This window comes from Centruroides vittatus, unplaced genomic scaffold, assembly GCF_030686945.1.
Source record: "Centruroides vittatus isolate TY-2023 unplaced genomic scaffold, ASM3068694v2 scaffold_3315, whole genome shotgun sequence".
Classification (NCBI taxonomy): domain Eukaryota; kingdom Metazoa; phylum Arthropoda; class Arachnida; order Scorpiones; family Buthidae; genus Centruroides; species Centruroides vittatus.
Genome location: NW_027122703.1, coordinates 582,930 through 606,849, shown reverse-complemented (window position 1 = coordinate 606,849; position 23,920 = coordinate 582,930). Strand labels below are relative to the sequence as shown.

The following is a 23,920-nucleotide window of genomic DNA, read 5'->3' as shown; positions in this document are numbered from 1 at the left end:
TATCTGTTTAAATTTGAAAATCGAATATGTTCTAACATATTACTCTTTTTCTTTCTTTCCCTCCAGCGTCAGTAAATCTTGCACGTCGCTTTCTCTTGTCCTCAATTGTTACTTAACATTTCCATTGGTACTTCACACTTCAATTGTTGATGAAAGTGTTAAGACTTAATCCTGTCACTCTCCCCGTGGGGAGGAATTTCGAAAAATCCCTTCTTAGTGTGCGTTCTCGTGACGTACCCTAACTGTGTACCAAATTTCAACTTTCAACCGCTTGGGCTGTGCGCTGATTATTATTATTATTATTATTATTATCATCAACTCGTCTCGATTATATATATAGATTCGTGAAATCGCTCGCGATAGTTATGTATAATCGTTTGTATAAAACTAGATTTACAGAGTAACGCCGATTATTCGACCCATTAATCCATATTTAGTCTTGTTGTTTACTTGTTGCGTACTGTGTATCACATCATTTTATTCTAAAAAGAAATGCCTAGCTGTTAAATTAAATGAAATATATATATATATACAAATAGACAATTTAAAATAAAAATCTACGAATGCTATTTAATAAAAAGGACCAAACATGGCAGCGCTCTGTTAGAATTTCGAATACGTATCATTTCAGTAATGACGCCATCTAGAGGATAAAATTGTCAATACCATATGGACGAGCGAGCCACGTGATGTTAAGATGTAAAGATAATTTGTTGTAGATGTCAGTCGTAAGTAAATTTATAATTTCGCATTAAAATGTAAATAAATTAATTAACCGAATGGATTATTATGCGTATATTCCTTTTATTTCTCTTAAATATTTTCTATAGTTGACATTTTCATCAAGATTATTCAAATTTAGTTCATTTCATCAATCAATACCTCCCATAATATTTGTTTTATTTACATCTACAATCAATAGCAAAGGTAATTTTTAATTTTCAATTATGCAAGTGTTTAAGACATTAAAAATAATTGACATTTAATTTTGTAGGTAATATTGAGAAGATGCTTCATGTCAAATGCAGAAACACTTCCTATTCTAGGAATGAAAACATTAAGCGCTTTCCTGTTCCTGATGATAAAGTGTCTTGGGAAGTGCATTGGCCAGATTACAAGCCAACTGAATATACAATAAGTGGCTTGTCTTCGAAACCATGGGCAGATCCAGAAATTGGGTAGAAATTATTACAATGGACAGATATTTGTGATAGTAGATTAGTTAATTTTAATAAGTTTGCAAATTATATTAAGCAAATAATGTACCTTTAACAGCAGATGACAGTTTGGGGAAATTTGAATGTTTCCAACCCAGTTGGTGGGCCATCCTCAGGTGTAAAAGGATGCAAGAGGAATGATTTTACAAGAAGAGGAATGATTTTACAAGAAGAGAAATGATGTCCATTTAAGTCTGAAGATGGCTCATTAACTGAATTAAAAATGTTTGTGTTCCCCAAACTGTTACTGTAAAATGTGCATTGTTTGTTTTATTGAGTTAAAATGCAATATAATAAGGCACAGATCATTAGTGAGCACTTATGATATTGTATAATCATCATCTTCAGATAAAAACAAAAAATTGTTCTGTTTTCATATGTCATTGGCTTGTTTACTTAAATGTTGCCAAGGAAACATACCCATACACATTTTAAAATTTAAACTTTATAAAAATAAGATTCTAAAGTCAGAAGATTTAATGGCTCTATAAAAAATGACTAAGAAGAAACAATTTAAAATGTAGTAAAAAAGACAGGAATGATTTCTGGTAGGATGAAACAAGGTTTCAAATAAAAGGAATAAAAAAAATAATTAAAGCCATTAAAATATTTTATTCTTTAATACTTATTTTAATTCTTTTTGATTTTGTGCTGTTTTTTCTAACATGAAGTGTCTGATCTAATTCCATGTCAAATCCTTTTACCCACCAGGCAAATTTTTTGATTTGTTGATTTGCCCAGGGATCAAATGTTTTTCAATACAGTAGACACCCCCTATAACACGGATTCATATAATACGGAACGTATCTACCACGTTATAGGGGGGGTCTACTGTAATTTGAAGCCAGGTGACATACCAACAGCTCAAGTTATGTAGGATCTGCTGAGACTCAATCATCTTTGCAACCCAAGTTGCAAGAATTTGATTTGTCTCACCTTTATGCATATTAAATGCCAAATGATTGCTGGATTAGATTGGACTATATTACTGCTGCTATTAATATATAGCCCAATCTAATCTGGCAATCGTTTAGCTTTAATATAACTTAGGATATAACTATTTTCTGGACAATTTCTTGCTAAATTATGGATGGTCTAGGATTTTCTAGATAAATTGTAGACAATGATCTATTCCAAAGATCTTTAGATTAAAGTAAAAATTAAATTTTTTACGTAAATTTCAATGTGAATCTGAAAATGATATCAAAACTGATGAAATATCACTCAGAAAATAATTTCTTGATAATATTGCAAGAATATTTTATTACAGTATTGTTATTTCTCATAAGTTGATTACTAAACAGATATTTGAAAATTTCCAGAAATTCAAATTTTAAACCAAAGTGGAATGAATTAGATGGAAATGTAAATAGAAGAAGTTACGTTAAAAAGTACGAAATATTTGAAAATTATCCACTGAATCCAATTGGAAGAACTGGATTGAGAGGAAGAGGTTGCTTAGGACGTTGGGGTCCAAATCATGCCGCCGATCCAATTGTCACGAGGTCGTAATCATCACTGATTCATTATAATTTATTTAAAAAGTTTCTGGAAGACAGTTTATAGATGATAAACATATATTTTTCTAAAATTTAGTAAATTATTCTAGAATTTACTTTTTTTTTTAGATGGAAAAGAGAAAATAAAGATATTATACATCATAAAACGACGAAACGTCCTATTCTACAGTTTGTTTCTATTCAAAGACATGACTGTGGAGAATGGGCAATTCCAGGTGTAAGTCATTTTTATATCTTTTAATATATAAGAAGTAATATATAAAGAAGTTTTGTTAGAAATAATTGTAATTTGTAATTAATTTTTTATATAATTTAAATTAAAGTTTTGATTTTAATGAATGTAAAAGATAGATCAATGCTATGCAAATAAAATAGAACAAAAAGTAATGTTTTAATAAAGAGAAATTGCAAAAAATTACAATGAAACTAGAAATAATAAGCATTCATGTACTTTAAATCATGAATCATCAAATGTATGAAACATTCTTATATGAATTGATTGCTATCATGCTTAAAACTATTACAACCAATCAATTAATATACTGCGTGAAGCTTGGTAACATAAAATGATTTAAAATAAGATTAATTTTCTAGAAACGTTTTAACAATTTTATGGATGTCTTCTAGCTTACAAAAAATGCAGACAAATGTGTAAATACAATTATTTAAAGATTCATATTGGTTAATGTTACCTATGGTTCCAAAATGGCGGCTCGTCTCTGATTCCAGCAACTAGAAGAAAGGAAACAGTGGGAACGACTGTTCTAACCTAACCTAACCTAACCTATTCTAATAATTTTGTTGGTAATAATTATGGTAATTTATTAGAATAGGTTAGGTTAGGTTAGGTTAGAACAGTCGTTCCCACTGTTTCCTTTCTTCTAGTTGCTGGAATCAGAGACGAGCCGCCATTTTGGAACCATAGGTAACATTAACCAAATTGACTTCAGTTTAGAACAGAATTAAAGTATAAATTAATTTCCAAATTTTCTTAAATCGATATTGTTAGTTTTTTTCTTTTTTAATTAATTTAACAATATTAATTTTAGAAACTGTGAACATAAATTTATATTTCAATTTTATTCTAAACTTACAAGTCAACTTAAATATGCATTCTCCTCCACTAACTTATATTTGTTGTAAGCTGAAGATGGGTGTAGAATGGCCAAAAAACATATTCTAGATAAAAAGATGCTTTTCATTTTTTAAATGTAGTAGTTAATTGATTTAAAATAAGACTAAATGTACTATAATAATCAGTATAATTGATTTCGTTGATTTATTAGAAAATGAAATCATAATACTCCATGGTAAAATGCAAAATTTATTCACTTTTGCATTGGATAATTTACATGTTATGCGCAAGTTATTCTGTCGTTCGGAGCCGAGTCAAGTGCTACTGCCGAGGTAGTTATTTCTTAAAATTCTATAAAATCATTCTATAATCAAAAATTTTATAACAATGTTAACTGAATAGACGTGCAGTTTATAATACAATGCGACTCATCTGTCCACAATGATATGCACGTTTTTGATATGCACAAGCAATATTTCATCTTTCATAAAAATTGCATTTAATTAAAAGAGATCTTCACTGCTGTAGCTATGGAATAAAGAATCGTAATTTTAGTAGGCTGTAATAGAGTAGACTATATTTCTTATTGGACAATCTTGTTGCATTTTTTTATTATAAAAGTTTATTGATGATTCATTAAGTTACAGACTATCTACAGGAACTCTCCTTAAGGTTCTTGTAGATGGTTAACTGTAGGGATGATTAATTGTAATCCCATCTTTATGATGTTCTATTAACTTGTTTGTGATTATTTTTCATCAACTCATTATACAATTTTAACATTATAATTTGGCTACAATACTTTTTTATGCATTGTATTTTAGATCTTAATAAAACTGTTAATGAAATCATTAAATGAATAAATGGTTCTTTGGAAATTTTGAAATTAAAAGAGAGGGGGAAAAATCAATATATTATAATTTATTACTAATAAAATAAAACCAAATGATACTTAATTTTTAGAATATTTTTCTTATAGGGTATGATAGATCCTGGAGAATTTGTTAGCGCTACGCTAAAACGTGAGTTTTGTGAAGAAGCTTTAAACAGTTTATGTTTAACACAATCCGATAAACAAAAATTAGAAGAAAAACTAGAAGATTTCTTTAAAAAAGGAAAAGAAGCAAGTACATTATTTCTATGTTAAGAAAGTTGTATATATTCTGTGCATCTTAAAATTAGAAAATGTTTAAATACAAATAAATTGATTATCAAAAATGCAGTCAAACAAATTTTTAACTTAGACTTACTACATGCATATAATTTTAAATTCAACACAACGTAATTGTTTATTTACAAGTTATTCATGTAATGTGACATTAATTTAGATAAATTATATATTAATTTTACCAGATTTTACCAGTCAACTCACCTTAAAACAAATACCAATAAAGCAAATTCTTGTGTTAAAGCAGTGTTTTCCGATCTGTGGGGCATGCCCCTCTAGTGCAACACGAGACTGTTGCAAATGGGGTGCACAGCTTTTACCAAATTATCGTCTTTTAATACAAACAAATAAAAATAGTCAAAAAGTTATGTCTAATTCACAACCCTTGTCAGAACGACTCTGGTATGAATGCTAAAAATCCATCCGCACTCTTGCCGAAATGTCTCGACAAGAGTTGAGTACCGGTGAACAATATACTTTATTTAATAAGGTGTATTGTTTTGTATGCTGTTAAATAAATTATAAGGACGGTATTTATGAAATTAGATTGTTACAAAAATTGAGGGGTGCAACAATTTTTTTCTGAAAAAGTGGGGGCAGAGGTACAGAAAGTTGGAAACCACTGTGTTAAAGTGAATTTTGCCATTCCCCTGGCAAAATACCTTTATCACAATGTTTATTTTCCACATAATAAAGCAAACAAACATTTTACCAGAATTTGAACTGTAAATTACCTTTACAACCCCAAGAAATAATCCTATTTTCAATAATGGTTGCTTTTTACATTCTTTTGGTGCCAAAAATTATTTTAAACAAAAAAATATCTTGGATTTCTTTTAGCTTTGTTTAACTACTATTCATATACAGTCAAACCTGTTTTTATGCGCTCTTTTTATGTGCGATTTTTATTTGTGCGATTTTTTTAATGCGAATTTTTAATTTGTGCGGTATAGTTGGCGACTAGTCTCGTGCGATTCGTCATGTCTCACGTTGACTTATTATAGCTAAATAAACTTATTATAGCATAAATGCACTTATTATAGTAATAATATTGCATGAATATGCGAAAAATGAAATAATTTACTTTTTAAGTCAACAAAACACCACCTGGACAAAAATATGTAAAACAGACGATAGACCAGACGATGCAGTCAAGTGCTGACATCTGTTGTCAATAAATTCTATTTCGTACGGTTTTGAGTTATTTTCTATGTGAGACTTTTTTTATGCGGTCCCTGTTGACCGCATAAAAAAATTATTTTTAAAATTGTGTTGCGAAAACTATTATTTACAGTCATTCGTGAAGTTTCGTGAGATTTTTTTTTAATGCGTTTTTTTTAATGCGGTCCCTATCCCCCGCATAAAAACAGGTTTGACTGTATTTACTACTCCACACTTAAACAGTGACTATTGTCTCTCTTTCATTTTGTTTATTTGGAAATCATTTAGATCATTAATTTATTTTTGTAAATGAATATAATTTTATTACCTTTATTTAGTAAATTAATTCAAAATGTAATTTAGAGATTTCAGTTGTCCTTTAATCCAGGGGTGTGGAGACGGAGTCGGGAGGAATTTCTGGCCAGAGGAGTCGGAGTCGGAATCGGAAAAAATGTGTCGACTCCAACTCCGGGATTTTAAATTTACTTAATTTTCTTTTATTTAAATAAAAAACTAATTATATATTTATTAATTTTTTAAAATCTTTTTATATTTTGTTATAATTCATTTATTTTAAATACAAAATGCACCAATTTAATTTATTAAATGTGTAGTGTTCTTTGTAGTGTTTGTGTTTAGTAGTTAAATTATTTTGACCCGATTGAATTTAAATATTTTTGAATCATTCCTTTATTATCCCCGCTCTAAATAAGTACTCTATTTTTCTGAATGAGCCAGACTGATTGATCAGAGTTCATATTTTTCTTTTCTGAACAAGGGGCTGAAGTAGCTAGATCGCACACTCTTTAGTTGGACTAACTTCTGGAAGGGTAAAATTGAAGTGCAAATGCCGTCAAATATATGTAGATGTAGAATTTTATCGCACCATTACTCCTCTTATTAAATATTTGTTAAAAATTAATTTTTTTTATACAAATAAATATCAATGTAAGTTAAATATTAAAAATACTAACTACGAGGGCGGTTTTTTTCAAGCTCCGATGGTCCATAAAACACAAGACAAGTGTAAATAACAAAATGAATTTATTCCAAAAGTTAGGTACAAACGTGGTTACTTTTCGACGTAATCACCGTAAGGATTGAGGCATTTGTCATATCTGTGGACGAGCTTTTCCATCTCCTTGTCATAGAATGTTGCTGCCAGTGAATTGAGATGGCCTTAACAACGTTGTTTTGAAGATCGTCATTAGTTCATTTAGCTAGCAAGGCAGTCTCAAACGTCAGCCTTGCTAGCTGTTTTCAGTTCAGGAAGGAGATGGAAGTCTTCACACATTAAAAGGTTTTAAGCTGGGTGGAAGTCTTCACCACCTTTAAACACACCAGCATATAGCCCTGATTTAGCGCCGAGCAACTTCCACCTTTTTCGTGAACAGAAAGAGTGGCTAGGAGGGCAAAAGTTCGAGACTAATGACAATCTTCAAAAAAATGTTAGGGCCCATCTCGAGTCATTGGCGGCAACATTCTATGACAAAGATGGAAAAAGCTCGCGCACAGATATAAATTTCTCAATCTTCACGGTGATTATGTCGAAAAGCAACCATGTCTGTACCTAACTTTTGGTGATAAATTCATTTTGTTATTTACGCTTGTCTTTTTTTATGGACCATTGGGGCTTGGAAAAAAAACAGCCTACGTATAAAAGTATTTGGGTAAATGCCTGGGGCTCCTTTTAGAGTTTAGAGTAGGGTACCCCTCTATGAGCACTTCTGCCCCCCATAAAATGACTTGGTATTTAATTTTGCCAGAGTTGGAGTCAGAGTTGGCCTACTAAAATTATCAGGAGTTGGAGTCGAGCGTTTTTTTTACCAACTCTGTAGCCCTGCTTTAATCCTTTACTAAATTATACAATCTTGACCCTGAAAATCATTACGAATTTTCAATAAAGCAAACTAACTACTGTTCCCCTAGCAATTCATATTAATGAAAGTTGACTGTATTTTAATTGCTTTAATCTATTCTTTTTATAAATACAGTATATTTAAATTTAAATAATTAACCATATTTAATTGTTATAATTTCAGATATACAAAGGATATGTAGATGATCCTCGAAATACAGATAATGCTTGGATGGAAACAGTGGCGTATGTTTTTCACGATGATACTGGAGAAAGTATTGGAAAGATCCATCTCGAAGCAGGTGATGATGCTGCTAAAGTCTGCTGGACAGATATTGATTCAGAACTTCAGCTTTATGCAAGTCACAAAGACTTTTTACGCAAAGTAGCAGAACATTTAAATGCACATTGGTAAAGGTTAAACTACAACCAATTACTTTATGAAAATATTATTTGATGATTAATAATATAAACTGTAAATATCAATATGATATGTTACAATTGTCTATGTATTTACTTGTTATGAATAAATATTTTGTAAAACAATTGCTTAATTTCTTATTTATTATTACATTTTAAATATACTCTCTTGTCCAAAACTAAGCATAACCATTAAATATCCTATTTTGTATTGTGAAAACAATTTTCTATTAATATTTTATCTGTCCTAATTGATAAATAATTTGGATATTTGAATTTATTGCAAACAGATTCCCATCTCCAAGCATTTCAGATTAATAAAAACTCTAAAAAATATTGATGAAACATTCCTGTAACATAAATATGATACAGTAGACCCCCCTATAACACGGTAGATAAGTTCCGTGTTTTGAGCCAATCACAGTCCAGCACATGGGCTGTGATTAGTTCATGTATTTAAGTGACTCGTACAACACGGATTCATATAACACGGAACTTATCTACCATGTTATGGGGGGGGTCTACTGTACTGAACTAGTCCAGCAGGAAGGGTTAAATACCTTGAATATTATGGGAGATTTACTAATGATGTAATTAATATAAATATTTGGCTTAAGTTTAACAAAAATTCAAGAATAAAATATTCAATTGCATTTTATGACAAATAACCAAATAATAGTAAATTGTTATTAATGTTGTTAAACTCGCCTAACAACACACTGATATTGCTATATGCTGTGAAATTCACAATAAGCCAATATTAAGTGCATTGTAGCTTCTGAACAGATTTATTACAGAAAAACCATTACACAGTATAAAATACTGTACAATCTGAATTTATACATGGTGCTGTATCTTGTACCTCAAATGCCAAATTTGAATATAATTTCCTTTGGAGTTTGAACTGCATACACAGTAAAAAAATGTGCTTGAAGCATAAATATAATCTGTTTTGTGCCCAAGTCATCTCTTGGTGTTAAGCTTGTTTTTTTCCAGTGCTTTTTTTTCTTTATTTTTGGTGTATTTGGTTATATATATTGTTATTTGTTGATTTTTAACAATTTCTTCCTACAATTTTTTTGTTGAGTTTTTGGGCACCCCGTATATTTTATATCCTTTAGTTGAAAATTACCTGAGTGGAATTTTTTAAACCACGTTTGACATTTTTGAAGTTATGGTGCATCTTTCCCACACACATTATGAATTTTTTTACTGTCTGTACAGATTTATACCCTTTCCAAAACTAAATGTAATGTGCCTGATATGCTTTTTATATGAAGACTTTTCAACTTGATTTTATTCGAACAAAATATGAAGTAAAAAGTTTAAAATAAACTGCTAAACAAAGAATGCAATCTCCCATTAGCAAGTAAATTGTTAAATTTCATAACTTAACATAGATGTGTGATTTAATTATAAGTAATGACAGCTTTTAACCAATTTAGCCTTTACTTATTAATCACGGCATCCAAGAAGTGTGAGGAAGCAATAAGTCTAAGTGAAAAGTTGTAATATTGACCACAGATGAAAAAGGAACTTACGAAGCATGAAAGCAGTACAAACAGCAGATCTGGCAACCGTATTTAAGATGCCAAAGTCGATGTGTGATGAGCAAATGTTTCATTTCATTATACAGTATTTACATTTTTGTTTACATGTTTTAATTGGGTTATTTTTACCTTAAATTATGTTTATTGGCTACTTAAGTTTATTGAAATGGATATTGTTTAGGGTCTGGGAACAGATCGATTTGCTTTCCATTATTTCTAATGAGAAAAATTGGTTCGGATTTTGAATGGTTTCTAAGTTCAAATAGCCTCCTGGAATGAATTATAATAAATTCAAAACGTTAACTACAAAATAAGAGGATTATTGATAGGCAACAACAGCTAATCATAATGTAGCATTAATTAGTGTAAGACTAAAATTATCTGCTTCATACTACATATTTATTTGCAAAAAGTTTGTCTATTTAGTCTAGAATTAAAGTTAAAGTACACATTAGCTACAATTATTTGTTGATATAAAACCAATAAGGATAAATACAACCAACCTGATAGTTACTTAGAATTATTAATATAGCCTTAATAGCCTAATAAAGGATTCCTGCTGTTTGTTTGATATTTGACATATTAATTTTATAACGTAAAGTCAGTTCTATGATTTAGTCTATAAAACAAATTTAAGTTTAATAATATATTTTATTATTATAATACCATACATATGTATGTTTATAATACTTCTCAAAATATTAAAAAATTATGAACACCTTTTAATTCTCTTATTAATTTGGTACAAAATATATTGGAAAAGAAAATTACAATTATGAAAAATGAAAGATTCACAAATAATTTTTAGAATTTATGAATAAAATTTTAAATTACTTTATACATTGTAATATTTCAATGATCGTTACAAAATAATAAGAATTATTCACATAATTGTTTTAGCACTTAGATTCAATTTAAAAATAAATCATCACATGCTCATTAGATTTGTAGTGAAATCTTGACACTCAAGTTATACATTTTTATATGTCCATTCACAAATATCCTTTTAAATTTTTCTATTATCTTCCTGCTAGATTATGCTGGGATTGTTTGACACCTTCTAATTTTTCGAAATGTTTCCTGGCATTTTTTATGTTAATAAGTGTTGCCGCAGATGCTGTCGAGAGAAAGATTGGCATGTTATATAAATCTACTTATCTGAAATTTTAAAAAATAAATTTATAATAAAAACTTACGTATGCTGGGATCTGACATAATAACCATAACATAAGTATTAGGAGTAAAAATGTCTATAAATGCAGCAAACTGCTTATTACAGACTTCCATACTCTGAAACTGTGCAGCTAATTTACTACAACTTAATTTGAACTGCTTGATAATATTAGACACCTTCTCAAATCTGTGGACATCGCGATGTTCACGTAATTGACAGTGAGATATCATCTGGAAAATTTTTAAATTAAAATACGTTATTTATTAAGATGTTTCATAAAATTTAGATTTAACAAAACTCACAAAACTATCAGATTAATCAATCTAGTCTAAATATTTCAACAAATCTAAGGTATTTAAAAATTATTATTTCACATTTGGTTGATATTTGTTTATTTTTATATAAATAAATAGATAAGCCCGAATTTTATCATCATCAATTCCATTAATTTCAGAATTAAATTGTAAAATGCAGCAAAATCATACATATCAGTTTTCTACTAATATTAATATTTAATATATTTAGATTACTGAATTATAGGAAATAAGAATTGATTAATCCAAAACAATACTTGTTTTATTGAATCTTTATTTCATAAATTGCCATTTATGATTGTTTTGATGTCCAAATATGTCTTTTCAAAGCTGACAGAAACAATGTAAAATTCCATACTAAAGAGGAGATAAATGAACCTGAAACACATCTATGGCTATTGAACAGTAATTTAAAAATACAATTCAGGGATTGACTATTTAGATTATATTCCTCCAGTTAAACTGGTTATCTAAATTCCTATTTAGGTAAGATTCCCAAATACATAATCTAAATATGTTTTATAATAAAGTTATATACATATTTTATAAATAAATTATAATTATTTTAACCTTCTTTATGTGTTTGTAGTAGTATGATGAGATTGCTCCCTTAAATAAAATGCTAATATTGCATCAATAATGAAAACCCAATAATAAATTTTAAAATATTGATGATGATATCATTTATGTCATGTCTCTTTCTAATTTTAACAAAGGAAAATTGGGAATTACCAATGCCACTTTTTAATGGAATTTATGTCATTTTATGGATCACCTTCCTGATAAACATACCGAAGGTTTTTGTTTCCATAAGAAGCCAAAAAAATTTTACTTTATTTAAACATTATGATTAATGTAAGCACTAAAAAGAAATAGCTAAGGCTGAGTTGTATAGGTCATTAGTTCTGCATTTCAACATGCAAAAAGTGTTTTTTTTTTTTTTTGTGGTTTAAGGCCCTTTACCACTCAGTGCAAAAAGTGTTAGGGAATACTAAACTAAAGCAAGTGTCGATATCACAAACTGTGTATGAACTGGCAACACCCATGCAAAACCACTCAAAACAAGAAGAGACCTGTTTTCAGTTGTGCGCAAAGTTATGGATGAATGAACAAGTGCATGTATAATCTTATATTAGAATAAAGTTTAATTCTAAGTTATAGGACTGTCTCATCATTGTTCTAACAAAAAGGTTGTAGTTTCATGGCTTGTTTTGACTTTTTCCCCTCCCATGTAAATTTTTTTCATTTCTCCATTTAAATATCTTTATAGATAATACTGCAACGATATAGAATGCTAAGTCATATTACATGACGCCATAATATGTTCAGCTTTTCTTGAACCATGTTGGATTGTTTTCTTTTCTTCTATTTATTTATTTATTTTGATATTCTTCTTAGTATTTTCCTTTCTTTCAGATCCAGATTTTTTATTTGAAACATTTTTTTTTTAAATTTTAACATACCATCATGGTTTCATGTAATATGACTTAACGTTATAGATAATACTGCAACAATATAGAAAGATATTTAAGTGGAGAAACAAAAAAAAAAAATTGCTAGTAATAATAATTTGGAAATAGAAAATTTCAAATAATGAAACAATAGTTTACAAATATTATAATCACTGTAAAGTCACCAATAAATCTAGTAGAGTATGAATCACTAACATAATAAGATATGAATTCAATGATTATTTATAACAGTGGATTATTAAAGTACACAGAAATCTTTTTTATAAATTTAAGAAATATTAATTTTATTTATTTATTGAGAAGTAACATAGTATAGGTAATTTTGTTGAAAGGATACATCATCTGCCAATTAGTGGCACTTTTACATGCTATAAGCTACTAAAAAAAGTTGTTCAAAATTATAGACTTCTATGAAAATTTGCAAATAGCCACAGAACAGAACATATATACTGTAAAATTTAAATTTAGTTGTATTTACACAAGTTTAAAAATACAAGTGAGAGTTAAGTTCATAAACATATATCACCCCCATTAAAAAATACTCTATACTACATTATTTGGATGTTTTCTGTTGTTCATTGAAAATTAACAAATTTATTATATATTCTAATAAAAGGTCATTTAAACCCAACTTATGATAATTTATATATTTAGTTCTTAATAATAAAATATAATGCTTACCAAAAATGTTGCTCTTTCAAATAATAGTACTTCATCAGCATCCAAAATATTAGCAAATTGATTCAGATTACTTTCTAATTGCTGCACATTTGGTATAAGAGTATAAACAATAGAAGACCAAGCCTGTAAAATTTTCAAGCACATTTAATCTGAATGCTTTGTTATATATGGTGCCTTGGCAAGAAAGGTGACACAACTCAAAAATGCAGTATTTGAGAAAAATCTACTTAAAGAATACTATAAAACTTATAGTATAAGCTGCTTTTAAATTTCAGGTAAGTATTTATGGTGGTAAATTCTATTATATTCTATAGTATAGTAATTATGGATCTGTAGCTCTGCTCTCGTTGAATGTGAGGTGTTATCAGCTAAATATATATGAGGTCTTTGAGTTACCTCACTTTTCTTGCTTTTATAATAACTTTGTTATTTTGTGAGATAGAGATGTGATGCTTGTTGTGAATGTTGGGGCAACTTCATACACATTTTTCAATGACATAATCTCAAAATTGCCATTTTTTGAGTTGTGTCACTTTTCTTGCCGGGGTGCGATATATAAAACAATATATTTTAACATTTCCTACTAAGTACTTTGTATAAGGTTTCATCCCAGATAGATGTTCGGAAACAAATAGAGTCAATCGGCCGTGAAAGTTTCTTTAAATCTTCTTCACGTTCTTTGAATATCTAAAAATTGAAAATGCAAGATTTTAAACTAAGGAATTAATCTGCTCATCTTCAATAGTTCATATGAATTGCTAAACATAAGCTGAGGAAGGACTATTCAAAACTTTTTTTTTTTTTGGTGCTCTTCTACAGTTACTAAAATTGTCGTGCCTGTATTCTGGTCAACAACAGATGCAATATTATACCAAGCATATCTGAAAAATACATACAAGCTACATCGATAATGTTAACAATTAACTTATATCAGAAACCAGAAGCGGTCTTCTCCAGATATTACAGGAGAAACTATCATTGTCTCCTCTGTTAAATATTACTCTCTCTATCAAAATGAAAGCTGATATGCTAAATTCATTGTCCAAGTAAAAAATGTCAGATACATTTAATGTCAATGTAGAGAAAATTCATACTAATTAAGAAGTCCATACTTCATTACAAATTTGTACAATATTTGAAGAATTTAATCTACTAAAACTAAACACCATACGTTTCTCCGACACCGGGTTGTATAAACAAAAATTAATACCTTCTAAAACCGATAACCGGCGTGAACTATTTTCAAAATGGCAACGTTTTCGCTGCTCCTCCTGGGCTTGATAAAAAATTGAGCATGCGGTTGCCGCACGTGCTCGATTTTTTAAAAAACGGAACACGTTCCATTTATTTTATGCTGTTCGATTATCGAATCCAGTTCCAGCAAAAAGAATTGGCCTGAGGAAGAGCCCAGGAGGGGCAGCGAAAACGTTCGCCATTTTGAAAATAGTTCACGCCGGTTATCGGTTTTAGAAGGTATTAATTTTTGTCTAAACACCATACCCACAGTCTTCTAGTAATTAATATGTATTGGAATTTAACCTTCTGATTTTTCTGTTAATGTCACTACATTTAGAAGAGGTATATTTATAAATAATAAAAATTTTGAAAATGGTTTTAAATTGAACTTTTTAATTTTAGCATTGAAATTTATAACAAGTATTTTATTTTTCATTAATGTTGTGTTATTCATGTACAGACATACCTTGCTAATATGGCAGATTACGTTTCAGATCACTGCCATAAAACAAACATCACCTATACAAATCATAGCATTTTTTCACTTGCCAGTGCATATAAAAGTCTAAAAACATATCTACAATATCATTATTAAGTGTACAATAGCACTTGGCATAAATAACAGTACGAAAGTAAAAACAGTAAAGGAAACTCCTTATGAGCAAGACAAGCACCAAAAAGAATAAAGAATTAATAGGTGGTTGTCTCTTTAATCCGAAAACATTCGGTAGACTAACTTACAGCTGAACAGGCTTAAAACTTTTTTATTGGTTCTTCATCAAATGCATTTCGGACCAGTTTTATGTGTCCTGGTCCCTCATCAGTGCTACAGGAAATCAAAGGTTTTTTATTAACATGGGCGACGCGAGTACGTACATAATAAGATTTACAAAAATTCTTTAAAAAACGTTTTAACTAAATACATTTTTTATACCTTTTTCGTATACTCTTTATTAACAATACATTGCTTACTGGTATCTGTTTTCATATTCGTTTTTTAATTCCTATTTTCCCTTGTATTTACAGTAGTACTATGATTATAAAGTTTTCTTATATAAAATCTTTTACAAAAATCTGTGTAACTAATATAGAGTTTCTAAAATTAAATACGTACTTACTATACTTACTATATATACTTACTAATAGTTTTATGTGTGGCACCCTACTGCAAAAACGTCCTAGTATTGTAAAAAGCGCAATGCTTTACGAACAACCTTAAGTGTATATTTATAGGACCAAAATTTGCTGTAAAATGTTTAAAGTACATCCGAAAAAATAGTAAGTACGTATTTAATTTTAGAAACTCTATATTAGTTACACAGATTTTTGTAAAAGATTTTATATAAGAAAACTTTATAATCATAGTACTACTGTAAATACAAGGGAAAATAGGAATTAAAAAACGAATATGAAAACAGATACCAGTAAGCAATGTATTGTTAATAAAGAGTATACGAAAAAGGTATAAAAAATGTATTTAGTTAAAACGTTTTTTAAAGAATTTTTGTAAATCTTATTATGTACGTACTCGCGTCGCCCATGTTAATAAAAAACCTTTGATTTCCTGTAGCACTGATGAAGGACCAGGACACATAAAACTGGTCCGAAATGCATTTGATGAAGAACCAATAAAAAAGTTTTAAGCCTGTTCAGCTGTAAGTTAGTCTACCGAATGTTTTCGGATTAAAGAGACAACCACCTATTAAACATATACACAGCGACTAAACAAATTTAATTAAGAATAAAGAAATATAATTGAAAATTACTTTAAAGCACTCGGCTAATATAGCAAGTACTGTACATCTATATTTCAATCATTAGAGTGAATAATTGAGAATCTGTTATTCTTTAACATAAATATTGATGTCCAAAATTAAAGTCCAAAAATTATTTTTGAATAATAAAATAAATACATTTAATAGAATTTAATGAATCACAGCCAATAAATCTTGTTTCATTTAAATTTCATGTATTATACTGTTTTGAATGTACCAGAGTAAAAATGTTTTAATTCCAGAGTTACATGGTTTGTTTCACTTTCTCACCCCACAAGCTTTGTCTACTCTTTTCCAATGTAAACTATTCATAACAAAAATTTCACAATGACTTCAAACCCATGATACATTAACCTGCTTAGTCCAACCCCTCTCACTTCACTGCCTTTGCTCAACCTCCTGTGAGGTAAGCAACACAATCCAACTCAGTTTGCTCTACTTTCAGCCTAACAGCCTACCTCTACTTGCTTTGCTCAACCCAACATCCACTCACTTCACTCCCTCTCTCAGCTAACTCCTCACTTCACTCACTTGTTCAAAACTTTTGTGATGATTCAAGTCCTAGTGTCACTGTTTCTATTTTTTTCCTGCTGCTATAGGCAGCCCAACTTCTTGCTTTACTCACTCACATCACAGACTTTATCTGTTCATTCCCAAAATAGACTATTCATAAAAAATATTTTGTGACAATCCATTGATTCCCATTGCTGCTGTTTATTTTTTTGTGACAGGAGAAAGATCATGACAATTTTAAGCTAATTATTTTATATACATAAATACACAAAAACAAAGAAATTTCTTTTAAGTTATGAGAATTATTTATTTACAAATAATGTTTGTGTTTTAATTCCTAATTATTTTAATATAAACATTCATACTCTATTTCTAAATGTTTCATTTATAACTCTAGATTCAAATAATCTTAGTTCAAATAGTATCTTATATTCATGTTATTTATTAAATAAAAAGTACAGTATAATTTGTTAATCCAACATTCTGAGAAATAGCCAGTAATAATCTGGCATGCCAGTATTCTGAGAATCTGAATTTGTTTGAAGACAGCATGCTAAAGATCCTGGACATAAACTGAAACAAAAGGTGGAGGTGCAACATTGTAGTTTGCTAAAACAATGGAAGTTTGACTGTAAAATCATGAGCGATGTGATTATGACAATAACTTATTTTGAACAATATCTTATTTGTCAGGTCAAAGATTGCTATATATTTTGTATCTGTACATGCAATGTACAGATACAAAATATATAGTAATATCTAAAATGTTCAAACAACATATAACTTACTAAATTTTGCAAAAATAATAAAAAAATGTCCAGTAATCAGGCATTTTCAATAATCTAAAACTACTCTGCTCTAATAAGATTAACAAACGTCTGTATAAAAATATTGCAGCTTACCAATTCCCTTTGATCTTCTTGAACTAAATCCATTTTATGTACTAAACAAAATACTTTTGCTTCAGGAGAGTTTTGAAGAATAGCCTCTAAACATGACTGATAATAGTGCATGTCTTTTTCTAACTCACGTGATTCAACATCAAAAACGTAAATGAGAACCTATAAAATTTTAAAATTATAATTAATATTTGAATTTTCTAAAATGCTTACTTTATAACTAAAATGCATATTAAAAATATCAATTATAAATGCAGTATATTTTAATATTAAATGTTTGAAGAATATTTATGATTTTAAGATTATATTATTAATAATAATTGTTCAGTATCATAGAAAAAATCAAAGTAAAAATCATTTTATAAGATATAGGTTTACACCAGGGATTCCCAACCTTTTTTTGTGTATTGACCCCTTTCAAAAAATTTTTCCATTGATCCCCTTAAATAATTATATATATAATTTATTCTTTTAATACATTAGAGAGGTTGAGGCCAAAGTTTTAAACATGAAAACGTGTACGTCGAATGTTCAGCGCCGCTTTCCTGTAAGCCTAGAAGTTTGACAATGGTGTTTGGAGTCAGTGAAATCATGCTCGATATTCCAAACGCCATTGTCAAACTTCTAGGCTTACAGGAAAGCGGTGCTAAACGTCCAATGTACACGTTTTCGTGTTTAAAACTTCGGCCTCAACCTCACTACTTTTTTGTATTTGTAAAATTTTAAAAATGATTTAAAAATTCTTAAAAATATTTACTATGATTATAATTACTAAACCATTAAACAATATTATACATGCATATACAATATGTATTTACTGTAATTTGCTCCTTTCGAACTTTCATTGATCCCTAGAGGGTCAATATCAGACTGTTGGGAAACCCTGGTTTACATTATGCAGTCATCGTAGCAGAATTATTACAATAAACATATATTAATGCAGGAGAGAAAGGAATCTAGTCAAGAAAAATGTCAATAGAACTACATTGACATTTCCAGTCTGAATAAAGGATCAAATCATAATTAGGTAAGTTGGGATGAAATCATTATCAATCTTTTTATTTTATGTATTTATATTTGACAAATTTTCCAGCTACAAGCTATACAAAAATGTATCAAATATATAAAGTAAAAATTTTATTTAATTTATAAAAACATAAACCAAACAACAAGCTAAGCTATTAGAATAAGTTAATTCAAGTGAGGGTGGATGTCACACTGATCTTAGGTTAACAGGAGAGAAAAATAGCACAAAGATGTTAAATATGTATAAACACTGATATATTTGCTAGTACTTTCGGTGTGCGATAAGACATCATAATCCTCAGGCAGACGATTTCAAATAAACGTTTTTTCGAACAAAAGTTTATTTGAATTGTCTGCCTGAGGACGATGTCTTATTGCAAGTCAAAAGTGCTAGCAAATATATCAGTGTTTATACATATTTAATGCCTTTGTGATATTTTTCTCTCCTATTAGAATAAATATTAGTATAACATTAACAATAAATAACTAATTATTATACATACAACTGTAAAATAAATAACATTAGTAGCTTTCTTAATATAATTATAGAGGTTAGAAAATATTGTATGCAAACTTAAAAAATTATTTAATGTACAGTATTCCTCTTATATTCATGAGAGAGCAGTTCTAAACTGTCTTGTGAATGCTTGAAATCATGCATAATACTGAACTTTATATAAACAAACAGGTGTTCTCCTACTTATGAATATATTAGGTTCTTGAGGTTCTGTCATAAGTTGAAAACTAACCCAGAAAGTACATTTGTACACAGAATAACTACTTATTGTGTTAGTGTTTGATCCTTCACAATGTACTTAATAAAATACATTATACTCATTTACCTGCTCACTACTGTTTAGTAGCAGGTTTTTTTACCTTAGTTTTATAATGTCAAGTTTAATTTCCATGGTAGAGTGACACTTCTTGCAATTACTCCACTGCTAGATTTACTATTACATTTGAATGCATTTTTGAAGCACTAATTGTAAAAGTTTATAAAAATTGCAAACAATAGCAAAAATGTCATTACTCCAACATTACCAACTTTGACATCACCTCACAAGAAACAATGAAATGTTAGAATTCATTTGACAATGAAAAATAACAATATGCAATAGAAATAAATCCATATTACAGTCAAACCTGTTTTTATGCGGTGGATAGGGACCGCATAAAAGAAAATGCATAAAAAAAAAAAAAAAAAAAAAAATCGCACAAAACTTCAACAGTGGCTATAAAAAATAATTTTCGCAACACAATTAAAAAAATATTTTTTTTATGCGATGAATAAGGACCGCATAAAAAAAGTCTCACGTAGAAAATAACTCAAAACCATACGAAATAACTAGGAATTGCTTTTTTAACTCCTTGGGCCTTTTTCTGCCATCCCTAATGGGAAAAAAATCCTCTAAGAATTTTATTTTTTATATTAATTAATTATTTCCACTTATATACTAATCTAACATTAATAAGTTAAAAATAATCCTTAAAAAATGATTTTATTTGATAAATATAGCTGCAGGAAATGTTATTTCATTTAACAAGGTGTGAAATTTCACACCTGCAGTCTAAAGCTGGAGGGGAGCTAACTTACTGCATCTGTTCAAATATAACATAATATTTATGATTTTTATGCTATTAAAATGAGAGGGGTCCGAAAAAAAACACGTATGAGAAAAAAATTTTACTGAATAAAAAATGAAAAAACCTGCTGATGTCATAGAAAACATCCAATAGAGTTTTAAAAAATTTTACAGGAGTCAATTATGTTCCAATCTGATTGAAATTTTCATATACCGCACAAAAAAAAAATCGCACAAAACAAGTCGCACAAATAAAAATCGCACAGAAAAAGACTGCACAAAAACAGGTTTGACTGTATTTATTTATTATTGGCCAAAGATCGACTTTAATGCCACCTCATGAGAAGGAAGAAAACTTCAGAATTTGCAATAAATTTAAATTTTAGACATATGATCAAATTGTTCATAAAGAGGGAAGCTTCTGTACATTTTGATGTATATGTCTGTATAATTTTTAAGTTAAACTATATTAAACAAAATAAATTATATAAAGCAGTGTACTATCTTTATAGTATTATTATTAGTATGGATATTGCTTACACCATGGAAGCTAGAAGCATTCAGAGGACACTGTAAAAAGTGGACAAAGGGATGGTTCATAACATTGCCCAGGCAGATGAGCATGCTCAAAATGTATGAATTCAAATTTATCAGTTTCTGAATTTGAATTGTTTTTATTTAATACTAGCTGACCCGGCCACGTGTTGTTGTGGCTCAAAATGTATCTACTATAAATGTATAACACTTCCCGTGGGGGGAATTTCAAAAAATTCCTTTTTAGTGTACAGTACATTCGCTTGACGTACCCTATCAAAACGCAATCAAAAATGCATCTAAAATAGTATAATAGAAGCCAAGTTCTTCATGGTAATCCTGTCCATCTCCCCCAGTGGGGGGAATTTCGACATGTATATTATATAAAAACACGTGCGTATTCGAATGCAACGTTGTGTCAAAATTTCAAAGGAATCGGTAGGAACAAACGAACGTTATATTTTATTTATATAGATAGATAGAAAATGATCTGCTTTAGTCCATTCTCACAGAAAAGCAAACTTAGGTCATCGGAGTTAGCGCCATCTGTTGGACATAAAAGCCTCAATCCATATATAAAGATATTTTTGGAAGGGAGGAAATGGTGGTCTTCACATATGCCACAAACCTTCACGGGAGTGTATTAAACAACTTCCCATAGTTTCATGGCAATTGGATAAATGGTGTAGTAATGCATGAAGGACAGAAAACATACATTTGTTTATATATATAGATTTCACTGTGTATAATTGAAAACATGGTTAATTAAACAGCAAATAAAGACTTATACTGTATACAATTATTTATCTTTTCAGAAATATTTAGAAAGCATAGTTTGAACTGCCTTTTCCCCTTCTTTCTTTCATCTTCTCTATATTTCATTGAATTTGCATGCTACATTCAATATCCAAGTCAGAAACAACATTGTTATTTAGATGCCAACTCTAACATTACTTTAGATAATAATTTAAAATTCTCATCTAAAATAATGTTAGAGTTGGCAAGTCAGTAATGTAAAGTAAATGCAGAAAAAAATTTGCTTTTTTCAAATCATGGCACCCCCTTACTTAATGAAAAAAAAATCTAGAATTAAGAGCCTTATATCTAGATTTTAGTTAAGTTAATAAGTTATAAATATTAACTTATTTATCATAAAATATTAATATAATGATAATTTCACAAACTATGGTTAAACCATCTATTCACAGCATTCAAGTTTTTCTGCAGTTAATTTACAAAAATTGACCATAAATTTAGTTAGATAGAAATCCTATTTGTTTTGTATGTATTTTCAGTAAAATTATTCACTGAATGTGTGCTGATAGCTTGAAAATATAAATTTAACCTAAAAAATAACACTATATTAATTGAATTTTTACCTGTGTTATTTGAAATTTTTATACCTGATTTTACCTGATTATTTACCTGATTTTATAAACCATACTAATTTGAGAAATATGTTAATTGAGAAATTAGTATTTGTTTGGTTTTATATGAGCTTATTATGGTATCATGTAGTTTACCTGTATGAATATTCTGTTTCATATAATCAGCTTTAAAATAAACAAATGTACTAACTTACTGTGTTTTGCACTTATTTTTGAAATTATCAGTAATGTGTTCAGTCCATGTCTAGGACCTTCTTCAGGCAGATTTTTGAAAAAAAAAAAAATCTCTGGTATTAGTGATGATCCAGATTAGATATTGGCTCCAATGTATTCAGTTTTTAAACTTTTCTTTTTATGAATTTTTAAATGTGTGTGCATGCATCACTTGTTATAACTTCGGGTTGTACATAGTTTACCATGCCTTTGAATTTTTTTGTGTCCTTAAAACTAATCGAAAACCCTGGCGGTCTGCTTTAAAAATCTCCAATGCCTCCAAATCCCTAAGTTGGTTTATCTAGTGGGTTTGTCATATTAGGGTATCCAGTTTAGGGTATCCAGGGTAACTGTTGTAGTTCCAGTTTAATCCCATTCTTTTAGCAAAGGCAATGGTTTTGTTTCTTCTTTTCTATATTCGCTTTGTGTTTAGGGAGGCTTTGCTTAGATCTTTCTGTAAACCCGACATATGTAAGGTCTCTATTAAACCTGTTATCTTTGAATGGAATTTTACATACATCCCAGTGTTCTTTCATTGTCTGCTTGATCCTTCTCATTCTTAATCATTTTGAATGTATCAGGTTTATGTCTGTAAGCAATTTTTGTATATGTTTCAATTTCCCAATATAGAGAATTTATATGGTGCTCATAGGTTATAATAATACAGTAGGGAGATGCATCTTGCTGAAGAATTTCTCTTATTGGAGTTCTATACAGTTCATCATTGAGTTGGTTTCTCTACTTGTTTGCCATTTTAAATATTAAGCCTTTACTATAGCCATGCGTTCAGCAATCTCGACTATAAAAGCCATCCAAGAAACAAAGCATTGATAAATAAATAAATAAATATATATATGTATATTGTTTTTGATATCATCTTGGTGTTCAAGAATGCGGGTGTGTAGCATTCTTGTGGTTGCTCCTATATAAGTAATTTCCTCCCCTGATAATGTGTGCTTTAGTAAGATTTCGTAAACTCCCGATTTCTCATTTAACGTGAGAAAATCTCTATCGTTGCACAACATACGTCTTAAGGTTGGTTGAGGGACAATATATGTATAATCTCTACTAGTCTTTATTTCCTTCCATTTGGCTTGCTCTTTGTTACAATGTGTGTGGGGCCTTCTAATATGTGCTTTAATG

The 23,920-nt window shown here is 29.3% G+C and overlaps 2 protein-coding genes across 3 annotated transcripts in view; one reads left to right on the top strand and one right to left on the bottom strand.

Annotated features, from left to right (window-relative positions):
- The first annotated feature begins 612 nt into the window (after positions 1-612).
- Positions 613-8,545, top strand: LOC136988569 (ADP-ribose pyrophosphatase, mitochondrial). 2 transcript variants are annotated; one of them, XM_067286472.1, is made up of 7 exons: positions 613-728; positions 831-927; positions 995-1,178; positions 2,540-2,722; positions 2,846-2,954; positions 4,792-4,935; positions 8,184-8,545. In XM_067286472.1, exons 1-7 carry the CDS (start codon positions 720-722, stop codon positions 8,412-8,414), a joined length of 957 nt encoding a protein of 318 aa, XP_067142573.1. In that variant the 5' UTR covers positions 613-719; the 3' UTR covers positions 8,415-8,545. The 2 variants fall into 2 exon arrangements, with proteins under 2 accessions (XP_067142573.1, XP_067142574.1); XM_067286473.1 differs by lacking the exon at positions 613-728 and adding an exon at positions 740-758.
- A 2,055-nt stretch (positions 8,546-10,600) lies between these two features.
- RagA-B (Ras-related GTP binding A/B) overlaps positions 10,601-23,920 on the bottom strand; it is a 28,448-nt gene continuing 15,128 nt past the window's right edge. Inside the window, exons 3-7 of the mRNA XM_067286476.1 lie at positions 18,037-18,195; positions 14,202-14,297; positions 13,611-13,733; positions 11,166-11,373; positions 10,601-11,086 (exon numbers count right to left, since the gene is read on the bottom strand). Coding sequence (XP_067142577.1) covers positions 10,989-11,086; positions 11,166-11,373; positions 13,611-13,733; positions 14,202-14,297; positions 18,037-18,195 — 684 coding nt within the window. The 3' untranslated portion in view covers positions 10,601-10,988. The remainder of the gene's footprint in view (positions 11,087-11,165; positions 11,374-13,610; positions 13,734-14,201; positions 14,298-18,036; positions 18,196-23,920) is intronic.

Bases quoted from the DNA above. Each gene is read 5' to 3' on its own strand.
- LOC136988569 (XM_067286472.1), top strand. The intron at 1,179-2,539 runs GTAGAAATTATT...GAAAATTTCCAG, and splicing joins TGGGCAGATCCAGAAATTGG to AAATTCAAATTTTAAACCAA. The intron at 2,723-2,845 runs GTCGTAATCATC...TTTTTTTTTTAG, and splicing joins GCCGATCCAATTGTCACGAG to ATGGAAAAGAGAAAATAAAG.